This window comes from Nannobrachium achirus, assembly GCF_963921795.1.
Source record: "Nannobrachium achirus genome assembly, chromosome: 7".
NCBI lineage: Eukaryota > Metazoa > Chordata > Actinopteri > Myctophiformes > Myctophidae > Nannobrachium > Nannobrachium achirus.
The window spans coordinates 18,999,328-19,011,630 of NC_137816.1; the positions used below are offsets into that span (position 1 = coordinate 18,999,328).

General features: G+C 42.3%; 1 protein-coding gene across 1 annotated transcript; it reads right to left on the minus strand.

Annotated features, from left to right (window-relative positions):
- Positions 1-1,311: 1,311 nt before the first annotated feature.
- On the minus strand, positions 1,312-9,269 carry foxr1 (forkhead box R1; the record flags this gene model as incomplete). Its single annotated transcript, XM_080730095.1, has 6 exons — positions 1,312-1,382; positions 2,558-2,793; positions 4,639-4,766; positions 5,680-5,696; positions 8,438-8,512; positions 9,149-9,269. 6 exons carry the CDS (start codon positions 9,267-9,269, stop codon positions 1,312-1,314), a joined length of 648 nt encoding a protein of 215 aa, XP_080586221.1.
- Positions 9,270-12,303: the final 3,034 nt, after the last annotated feature.

Genomic DNA, 12,303 nt, shown 5'->3' on the forward strand with positions numbered 1-12,303 from the left:
GAGAAATTGAACACCTGTGTTGGTCCTCAATATGGCCGGTTTAAGACTACAAATGCAACCCATGAATACATCACTAGATGGCCAAGACATGGCCCATATCTGTGTGGCTGGCTTAGTTAGGGATCTCCATGTATGGGCATAAAAGGGATTGTATGTTGAGATGTCATGGGAACCACTAACATAATCCCTTTTATATGCCCATATATGGAGATCCCTGATGTCATCAATATTAAGCCCATATCTAACAGGACTTCATATGGGAATGCGCATTGCCCATATATAGATCTCTATATGGGTACCAGGGGTCTCCATATATGGGTAACTGGTCCGATATACATCACTGGCCAGATGGCCAAGAATAATTGGCGCTGCCCTGAGGCGTATGTATGACTTCAGTGTACACCAGTTTAGTGTATACGCTGGATGAGTCTCACAATGCTATCATGCTGCTGCTGTAAAGCACTAGCATCAGCATCACAAAATATCTGACTACTTTGTGGATGTGTCCCACCCAGTTCCATGGGACCCCCTGAGACACGTTTCTTATTTTGAATACATTTGCTGTCTTACTAGTAGATAGTAGATAGGTCTATGATTTTGAAAATGTATCTAATAACAACCCTGATTTACTTTTGGCTGCTTAGCTGGATTTCAGAGACGGACAGTGACATCTACAGCGAAGAGCTAAACCAAGGGCGATAAGCGACCTCGCCCCAAAAGGGCGAGATCGCGTACATGGGCGCGTGCACACATCCGGTCCACTGTGTTTTATCAAGTTCAGAGTCTTAACACAGGCTGATCACCTTCATGCCATGCCCGATTGATGAAGACAGTTGTTCAAAAGTATTCCATACCAAGTACTGAGTGCATAAATTAACATAACCTTTCAGAAGTTTGACATTTCTGTATTATAAATCCTTATAAAAATCCATACAAATCAAAATTTAAACAAAAAAAGCTTTTGAATATTTCACTGCATGCACAATAAATCTAAAATATATGAAAGTTTAAGAAAATATATTATTACAGAAGAAAATGAACTTTTACACAATATTCTAATTTTATGAGATGGATCTGTAAACGTAACTCTATGACATCAACAGTGTCATTGTTAAATACCATCAATTCGGTGTAGTAACGACAGAGGTAGGTCAATTACTATTTTTTTTTGTCAAATGTCGCTATTATTGCCTCTTATTGGTATTATTCTACAGAAAAGCTGCTATTGCCTTTTTCCATATTTTCAAGCTATGAACAAATTCATATTTAAGTTTTGCATCCATCATTCTTGGTAATTCCAAAGGTTGCCCACTAGATGGTGGTCTCCACATTCAAGTCTGCTTTATCCTCTTTCCTGAGATTGGACATGATCAGTTTAACAACTTAAAATTGTATGGGGCGAGGGAGGTAATTTGTCATAAATACTATAAAGTTAGTAGGGTTAGTATTAGTCGAGTTTGAAATACTGTATAACCTAAGTGACTGGCTGACACCAATAGAAGGAGATGACAAGTATAAACAGCTCACTCCCAGTGAGTGACATCCTCCATGTGCCGAGTTCAGTGACAGCCAGGAGTTTTTATATGCTTTTTATATTTTATTCGCAAATAAAATCTTAACAATTCAGAAATGGGTATCCCATTACAAACTAAATTAAAATATATTACGTTTTAAAACAAGCAGAGTCTGGACACTTATTCAGTTTAACAAGCACAGTTTAATGAAGATCAATCTGATATCTTGATAAATGAAATCACAGCTCAAACAAACTTGGAATAATTCCTGTGAAAGAAGAACACAGCCATTAGTAGTCATTTCATGATAAAGAAACAAAGCTTCCCTGTGGCAGCAAAGCTACCATTAATTTTGTAATGACAAAAATACATGTTACAATAGATGTTTTTCACAGCAGCCATTTTAACAGTACAGTAAACACAGGTGTTACTAATTAAGGTCAAGTTCCATTCAAGGTCAGAGTCCTACTCATTAAAGCTCTATGGTACTGCTACTGTAATGTTGGCTCACTGGAAACACTGCGTTTACCCTAGCATGTCATGTCACTATAGGTCCATATTATGTGAAGTGAAATGTGAAAAATGTCCTTTAATTGTGTAGTCCTTTAATTGTGTAGTCAAAGTAAAAATTTATTAAAAAGGATACAACACAAATCTTCACTTAGATTACATTCAAGTTAACAGGTTGGTGAAGGCTATGGTGACATTCCTTTCAGACAAGTTTGAAAAAAGCTCTTGACTACATGATGATGTCAGTAATCAAAATGAATTAAGAAATGGTGTTTGTTTATGATGCATTCAGAGTTTATAACATTTCACCCAAATAGACTGCGGTTTACAGCACTACACAGCTACTCAACTCAGCCAAGAGTGGGATAAACTGAGATACAGCACAGCCCAGCCCAGCCTGCCAGGTAGGGTACAATGCAATTCATATCAGTGATTCTATTGTAATAAAATAAAAAAACACACAGATGCAATAAGTAACATCTCACTGGATATTTGAGGTGCAAAGAATATAGGCTAAAAAGATATTATCTCACCAGGGTGGGACATGGTCTTCTTCAGCTCCTTGAATATGTCACCCGTCATTGTTTGGAGTTCGTCTCTTAGTCTCTGACGACCATCTAGGGTCAGCTGCCACAGACAGGACTTTCTCTTGCCGTCTCGGCTCTGCTGGTGCTGAGGAGTCTTGCGGAAGCTTTGGCTGAAACACAAGTTGTGACGGATGGTGTTCTTCCAGCCGTCAGGAGCTGTCTGGAAGAAAGGGAAATGTTCTCTACATAGACAAAAGAAAATGTTAAGTTGCTAGTTTTTCACTAGATCATTTGAATGCCATTTTGTTCACATTCTAAACTGTAGAAGATATTGCATATTGCAAAAGTTTAACCGTGATATGAGCCAAGTTGCTACAGGGGTCTGCAACCCATGGCTCAGGAGCTACAAGTTCACACACTCTTAGGTCCCTCCCTAGTGGCCCACTGTAGTTTTACAAAACATATGGAAACGAGCACAGGTCTCCACCAGGCCACACAAATCGGCCTGTTCTAGCGCCACCATGAGGCTGATTTAAAAAATGTGGGGCAGAGGTTCTGAATTAGCATCCAGGGAGTGTGTGTGCTCAGTTTGGCAGCGATCGGGCCAACGGCGCCGGAGATTAGCTGGTAACAACCAGGCCACACAAATCGGCCTGTTATAGCGCCACCATGAGGCTGATTTGAAAAATGTGGGGCAGAGGTTCTAGATTGGCATCCAGGGAGTGTGTGTGCTCAGTTTGGCAGCGATCGGGCCAACGGTGACTGAGATTAGCTGCTCACAAACTGCGAGGACGCACGGACGCACGCACGCACGCACGGACGGACGGACGCACGGACGGACGGAGGGGAAAACATACTCTCCCTCAGCCTTCGGCTGGTGGAGACAACTAGAAGCAGTGCTCTTCCGAACACAGGTCTCCACCAGGCCACACAAATCGGCCTGTTATAGCGCCACCATGAGGCTGATTTAAAAAATGTGGGGCAGAGGTTCTGAATTAGCATCCAGGGAGTGTGTGTGCTCAGTTTGGCAGCGATCGGGCCAACGGCGCCGGAGATTAGCTGGTAACAACCAGGCCACACAAATCGGCCTGTTATAGCGCCACCATGAGGCTGATTTGAAAAATGTGGGGCAGAGGTTCTAGATTGGCATCCAGGGAGTGTGTGTGCTCAGTTTGGCAGCGATCGGGCCAACGGTGACTGAGATTAGCTGCTCACAAACTGCGAGGACGCACGGACGCACGCACGCACGCACGCACGCACGCACGGACGGACGGACGGACGGACGGGAAAACATACTCTCCCTCAGCCTTCGGCTGGTGGAGACAATCAACAATGTTTACTTTTAATTTAGCACATTTTAACACACATTCTTACGTGCTCAAATATTCGAAATAATGACAAATGCGGATCTCTGTACGTTTGATCTGCTGTGAGAAGTTATCAAACAAAAAGCACCAAATTGCACACTGTGGAGTCATGTGGTACGATATGCTCTCCAAAGTTATCCTGTTGCAGGGCATATTCTGACAAAAGAAAATAATGAATGCTCATTTATATTTTTGGTAGGCTAAGCCTACCAAATGTAATATAAATATTAAGCTAATATACACTAAATAGCCCATGTTGCCTTCATTATAAGGCTCAAACATGTTTTGCAGCTCCAGACAGAATTTTATTTTTTGGTTCAAAATGGCTCTTTTGACATTAAAGGTTGCAGGTCCTGCACTTGATCAATTGAACCCCCATTTTCTACACGGTCTAGAGCTGCGTCTCAAGTCCTTGAATTAGATCCTATTTCCTACACTTCTTTCCTACATCCTTGTTTTCCTTGCTTGACTAACATACAAGCAATGAAATAGGAACAAGGAAATAGGATCTCTAAGGACTTGAGACGCAGCTTAGGATGGTGATCTTGTAAACATTTTAACAGTCCCATGTGAAAACCCATTCATTTTAAATCTGAAATGTGAAATATTCCTAATATTCCTGAAATATTCCTAATGAAAGCTACTGTAAGCTGACCGTACAGGACGTTCATTTTAATGTCTGTGTGTCACACACCTGCAGTGTAAAATAACTGGACAAACCTGATGAAGTTGTAGATTTGCTGGACATTGAGACTTCTTACAAGGCTGCTGCTGAGCGCCATGGCAATGAGGACGCAGTAATTGACAGGGGGGCGGCGCCATCCTCCCGGTTTGAGGGTCTTGCCGTCCTGAAAGTAATAAGATTGCAGAATAAAGCATCCATTCATAATCTGGAAATACATCTAAACCAAATTATGTCATACATATTTAAATAACATGGCAATACAGTCAGTCTACCCTTTTCGCTGAATGTTTTGCCATTTGACCAAAAATGTCCCATCATGAACGCTAGGGTTCATATGGTCACAAAACATAAACCTCTTAAGGCTCATACAGTACATCATTTACATAGCTTCATATGAGAAAATATTTGCTTCATAAAGTATGACAGCACCCGCTTCGACTGCTCTCTTCGCATTCAATCCGACTTTTTCACCATTTCTCAGACGTTTGAATGCAGAGAGTATGCACTGGGTATCCACGGAGGAGTATCCACGGTATCCTGTTCTCCGTGCACTTTGAAGTACGCATGCGCCGATATCTCTCGCCTTGAATATTATTCCCCTCAGGGGAATCGAACCCAAACCGTGGGATTGTTGCATCCGTGCTCTACTGACTGAGCTAATGAACGGATGATGTGACTCCTTTTTTGTGCATTTATCTTTGACGTGGATAGTGGGGTAGGCGTGGATAGTGAGGGACTGAATATTTACTATTCTGTCCATAACGGCACATAACTCGGTAACGCGGCTGAGTGGGATTGGGCGCCGTTCCCACCGCTCGTCGCGGCAACTCGGCTCGCTAGCGCTCGCCTCGGTGGCGACTCACGGGGGTCATCGGCGCCCAATACCGGGCCGCTCCGTCGGGGTCTGTGGCGTGGAGCGTTACACCGGGGAACAGAGAATATTTGGCATCTGGTTCGAGCCTGGGATTCACCTCAGATTTTATTTTTGCGCTCCTCTGAGGTTGACCACTAGATGTCGTCATTTTACTACTAATATCTCTGCATTTGGATACTGGATATCCTAGTATCCTGGATACCTTCTGCATTGAAGAGTCTGAAAGCACGTGAATATTTCGCATTAAGTGCGTTGATATCATTCGAAACAGGTGATGACAGAAGCAATCGTAGTAGAAGTCATAGGGAAACATTTGATGGACTCCCAAAGAAACCTTTAGATTTATTATTTTATGCTTTAACTTTAAAAAAATAGCAGATATACAAGCTCGCGAGCTTGTTGATCTGCCATTTTTGAAAAATCGTGAAAATGAGTCTTTGAATATCTTTGACCCGATCTTTGACCAGACTTCTAAATCCTTCCCCTAAATCATGCTGTTCTCAAACCTTTTCATGTCAAAAGGACCCCCAAAATTACAGGTATGTGGCCACGGACCCCCATCTCAAAATATGTTGTTCCAGGGACCACCCAGAAGTAAATAAGTTACAAATGTTCGCTTTTAAGTAGATATATTCAAAGACTTGCAAAAAAAAAAATCATGACTTTTCAAAAATAGCAGATCTACAAGCTCACAGCGCGGCACTCGGTGCCGCGCTGTGAGCTTGTATATCTGCTATTTTTCAATAGTTAAAGCAGTCAATAATCCTAGGCCTAAATGGGTTAAGTAAAGCAATAACCACATTTTTCAAGGTATGGATTAGTGGACAGTCTCAGCTCCTACCTGGAGGACATGTTGGAGAGACCTTTTTGGGGCCATGCGGTCCTTCCTCCTGGTCTTCACTGTTCTGCCCTTGCATCCGGTTTTATACGGCCGACCATTTTGACTCCCCAACTGTCACCCAGGGTTGGAAAGGTTAGAAGCAAACGTATCATGCATGTTACTACGTGACACAAATACAGTAACATTTTCCACATTTTATGCTCTTGCCAGTAAACACTCACCTGCAGTGTCTGTCTGTATTATCATACATCATTTAATGAGGATGACACCCACCATTCCAACAGTAACAGGAAGAAATAAAAGCCATATTTCAGATTAAGTCCACACACACCTGATACTGATATTCTTCCCCGGAGGAACCATCATGTTGTAGAGGTCCAGGGTGCCAGGTGTCACCAAACGTGTACCGATGACATTTCTTTTGGACTGGGTCATCCACAACAGACAGGGACTGAGGCGCTGGGACTTCCACAGAAGCAGTTGGAGGATTCGGTGGTCCAACTGCTTTTTTGCTGTATTTAATTGGGCAAACTACATTGGGGTTCACCACCAACCACAGGTTTGTCTGCACAAGGGATTCTGTTATGTGACAAATACAGGCAAGAAAACAAATATTTGATATCAATTATACTTCCCATACACTTCCCAAATAATTTTTGTCCAAATTCAATCGGCATTGGTGCAGGGGACCGTACCCATGTTCCCCAGGTTCTATGTTCCTGGCACCCTATATCTGGACAACATACTTTTGTTATGACTGGGCATCTGGACAAGTGGGCACCTGGACATCTGGGCAATAGGGACATGTGGGCATTTGGATGAGTGACTGGGCACCTAGACAAGTGGGCAATTAGGGGTGTAGACATCTGGGCAACTGGGTACCTAAATTAGTGCCGAGTGATGTCCCACCATTTCCTGCATTTGAGTTGGGAACTTTTTCTTTTTTCTTGGTAGGGAACATATACTCAACATACAGTAGATCCATTTTTTGGTTGAGCAGGGAACATTGTGGGGAGGGTGGGTGGGGAACATAGAACCTGGGGAACATAGAAACTTTTTTGGGGGGGAAGTGGGGAACATAGAAAATGGGAACATAGGGAGGACCCCTTGGTGCAGAAATATTTCAGTGATATTTTACAGGAGCAAAGTTACTATAACTAGCCCTTACCCGTTCAAAGATATGAGCTCCGAAATGATGTGCAGTGTGTGGGTTATGGGATGTGCACTGTGCACACAGTATATGAGGGATGGAAAGTAACTTTAACTGGTGCTTGCATGCTAATATGTAGGAGCATCAATGTAAGAAATACCCGTTCCATTTAACAGCTACAGAGATACTGTGTACCGATCTGCATGATTTTTGGACAACATCTGTAACAGGGCCAGAACCCCCCCACCCCCACCCCACCCCCCCCGTGTGTGCGTGTGTGTGTGTGTGTGTGTGTGTGGGTTTGTGTGTGATTGTGCATGGCCTGAACAACAGCGCCCCTCCCTTAACATGTGTGGTCACAAAAGGTACTGTAGGCTAAATAGATATAGATACACCATAAAAATGCGAAAATACAGCATATGATTTGTGAAAGTGACAAACGGGCTTCACAGTTATGTCAGGTGTGTTGTGTTCATATGCTAATGGTGATGCGATTTCAGATCAATTGCTCCAGCCACTGAGGAGAAACGCTGTTTCAGACAGACAGACAGACAGACAGACAGACAGACAGACAGACAGACAGACAAACACTCAGACAGACAGACAGACACTCACTCAGACAGACATTTGCAAAATTATAGTATAGATACAGTAGGCCTAGTGGCCTACATCCCTCAACTTACATTTGGTCAAATTATGGAAAAGAGATAGCCTGACACTCAGCCTGAAATTACATTTCGTTTCACTCAAAAAAATGTAAAGGGGTGTGGCTAGTGATTCATAGCCTGACACTTCAGTCCGCACATCACCCCCCCCCCCCAGGGTCTGGAACTAGGCTAGAAAAGAGAGCTTATGATTTATCCAAGTGCACGAGTACTAGTTCAATAAAAATGCATGAAGACGTGTGCAAAATTGTATCTGTAGATTTTTAAATGATTGTCAAAAGTCCTTTAATGATCTCACTCTCACCTGGTGTGTCATCTTTTTTTCTTGACCTTCTTGCATAGTGCCACTGGGCTAGGTATTGATCATTCAGCTTGTCATCTGTAGTTATGCACAGGGGGGGGGGGGGGGGGGGGGGGGTCATGTCATTCACTTATCCTCACCCAATCTGGCTAGCCATCGTCAAAGAAAAGGGGAAAAACAGCACCCTCTTTTGTTCCTTTTCATTTGAGAATCTGTTCTAGAGAGATTAATCCTCACCTGACAGCAATCATTCATAGATTTAACATGTCTGGATTGCCATGGCAGAGTTGTTAACATTAAAGGCCCATTCCCACTGGGCCAGATAACATAAGAAGATATTGTTCCATTCAAAGTGGATGGTACATACAGTTAAAAAAAATATCTGCCACAGATAAAAGAAATATCTGTGGCAGATCTTTTTTTTTTATCTGTATCTACCATCCACTTTAAATGGAAAAATATCTGGAAGAGATTTTGTTATCTGTTATCTGGCGCAGTGGGAATAGGCCCTAACACTGACTGAATGCAATCCCTTATCTAGCAAGTAATTATTTATTGTATGATGTGTATCAAACTGGGGGGATTAGACCCATAACGGTCCAGACCAGATATTGAGAAACACTGAATTATTCTGTATAACATAGTACAAATCCAAGCAAAGTAAATTGTACATGGGTTAAATTATGGGTTAAATTGTTACATCTTCCTTCATACCTTGGCAAAACTGATCAGTTGTAGTTGTTAACTTAATTTCCTCATCCATGTCCCAGTCAGTCAGGCTGATAGAACCATGCAGGTCCAAGAACTGACTGCTGTCTTCAAACTGTAAACTCATCCACTCTTGGTGAGTCATTTCACTGGCTTGTTTCCTTCTCTGAGCATTACTGTGAAGCATGATAGCTACAAGTGAACGCACACGGCTGCAAAATGAGTGCAGTTTTAATGGGCTGGAGTGAGATTGATACCGGGTGGAATCCACATGTCTTGATTAGACAATTAGACGCAAGAGCATCATTTTGAATAGGAGTACCTGTAGTTCTTCTGCAGTGTCCATGGACTGTGTCCCCCCCAACATTAAGGGTGCTTTGTCGCCATCTACTGTCCCAGAGTGTACATTATAAATGGTGGCCTGCCTGGCCCACCAACATTAATGATTAAGGGTACTTTGTCGCCATCTACTGTTCCAAAGTGTACATTATAAACTTGCAAAACTGTTTGCTTCTTCTTCTTAGTAGTTTCCGGGCTTCCGGCAGGTAAGGTTGTACACATCTCTAACAGGTAAGTTCACAAAATCTAATGTTTGAGGCTAAACATTTAAGGCTCTTTGGAATGTTTGGATGCAAAAATGTGGCCTTTTACTTACAAAAGTGCAAAAAGTGACATGGGGAAAAATAAGAAAGTGGACGTTTTGGGTGCATTCGCTGCCCTCCGTTTTTGTTCTCAGACCATCATCAACACTGATTTATATTTATATTTAGATACTATCATAGATGGCAGTTGTGTTAGATGTAAACAACAGTATGTATTGATTACTTGTTCACAGCTGCCAGCATGTGCCAACATGCTATCCTGGTTAGTAGCATTTAATAGTTTTCTTAGCACTAATGCTTGCCCTGCAGTTTGTTGACTAGGGTTCCAGCTGCTTAGCCTACTCTGATCTTGCAATTTTGTTATGTTGCTCTGGACACGAGAGTGTTTGCTGTATGCCAAATCTCTAAATGGATGTGGATAGCATTTCTCACTCTGACCTGTTAGGCCCAGACATGCAGGAATCATTCAGTGTTATCCAAACACACTCTTCACTCATGAAGATGCCTTTCATTAATGCCTGGGTATTTCCTCAATCCTCACAGCTGTTTTGCTCTCCTCCCCTCTCTCATTCTAGTGGTCCCAGGATGGTCCTGAATGGACAGTTCGAGGGGAATTTATAGGACTGTGAAACATTTAAGTTGACGATTCGTTGTCATCAAACATATAATTTTCCAAATGTCTGTCTGGGGGTGTGTGGCCCTGTTACAGATGTTGTCCAAAAATCATGCATATCGGTACACAGTATCTCTGTAGCCATTAAACGAAACGGGTATTTCTTACATTGATGCTCCTACATATCTATACTATAATTTTGCGAATGTCTGTCTGTCTGTCTGTCTGTCTGTCTGTCTGTCTGAGTGTCTGTCTGTCTGAAACAGCGTTTCTCCTCAGTGGCTGGAGCAATTGATCTGAAATCGCATCACCATCAGCATATGAACACACCTGACATAACTGTGAAGCCCGTTTGTCACTTTCACAAATCGTATGCTGTATAATAGCATTTTTATGGTGTATCTATTTAGCCTACAGTACCTTTTGTGACCACACATGTTAAGGGAGGGGCGCTGTTGTTCAGGCCATGCACAATCACACACAAACCCACACACACACACACACACACACACACACACGGGGGGGGGGGGGGGAAGTGTGTGGGCAGGCGGGGGGGGGGGGGGGGAGTGTGGGCAGGCGGGCGGGGGGGGGGAGCCATTAAACGAAACGGGTATTTCTTACATTGACGCTCCTACATATTATCATGCAAGCACCAGTTAAAGTTACTTTCCATCCCTCATATACTGTATGCACAGTGCACATCCCATAAGCCACACACTGCACATCATTTCAGAGCTCATATCTTTGAACGGGTAAGGGCTAGTACAAATAATTGTGAGTAACCATTAAAATGTGTTTTTGGCATTTACCATATTATGAAATAGAAATGTACTTTCTGTTTGCTTTTTAGGCTTTGTAATCAATCAAAAACTGTACAGGGCAGATATGACAAATAAGTTGAAAATAATGTAAAAACTATACAAAGAAATGATTGACATTTAATCATTTTATGTGTAACAAATATGTAAAAACAGCGGAAATACCCAAACTACAAGCGATTTGCAAAATTTCCATTAACTTAAATAATTGCTTTTAGGGGATTATGTAATAATTGTGACAGGCCTCATAATGTTCATAATTCTTTTAGAAACATTGTTTGAGTTTAGCCACTTCACTTTGTTATTTTTATTTGGATAGCACACACTACACAGACAGAGATAGCAAGTAGGTCCTAGACATCAAACATATAATTTTCCAAATGTCTGTCTGTCTGTCTGTCTGTCTGTCTGTCTGTCTGTCTGTCTGTCTGTCTGTTTGTCTGATTGTCTGTCACAGCGTTTCTCCTCAGTGGCTGGAGCAATTGATCACCATTAGCATATGAACACACCTAACATAACCGTGAAGCCCGTTTGTCACTTTCACAAATCGTATGCTGTATATTAGCATTTTTATGGTGTATCTACTATCTATTCTGCATCTAGCATGAGGCTTATCTATTCTACATCTTGCATGAGGCAACATGTTTTTTTTTAAAGATATGTTTTTTGTAAACAAGACAATATGAGGCAACATGTTTAACCAGGTGTGTGTGTGTGTGTGTGTGTGTGTGTGTGTGTGTGTGTGTGTGTGTGTGTGTGTGTGTGTGTGTGTGTGTGTGTGTGTGTGTGTGTGTGTGTGTGTGTGTGTGTGTGTGTGTGTGTGTGTGTGTGTGTGTGTGTGTGTGTGTGTGTGTGTGTGTGTGTGTGTGTGTGTGTGTGTGTGTGTGTGTGTGTGTGTGTGTGTGGGGGAGTGTCTGGCCCTGTTACAGATGTTGTCCAAAAATCATGCAGATCGGTACACAGTATCTCTGTAGCCATTAAACGAAACGGGTATTTCTTACATTGATGCTCCTACATATTATCATGTAAGCACCAGTTAAAGTTACTTTCCATCCCTCATATACTGTTTGCACAGTTCACACCCCATAACCCACACACTGCACATCATTTCAGAGCTCATATCTTTGA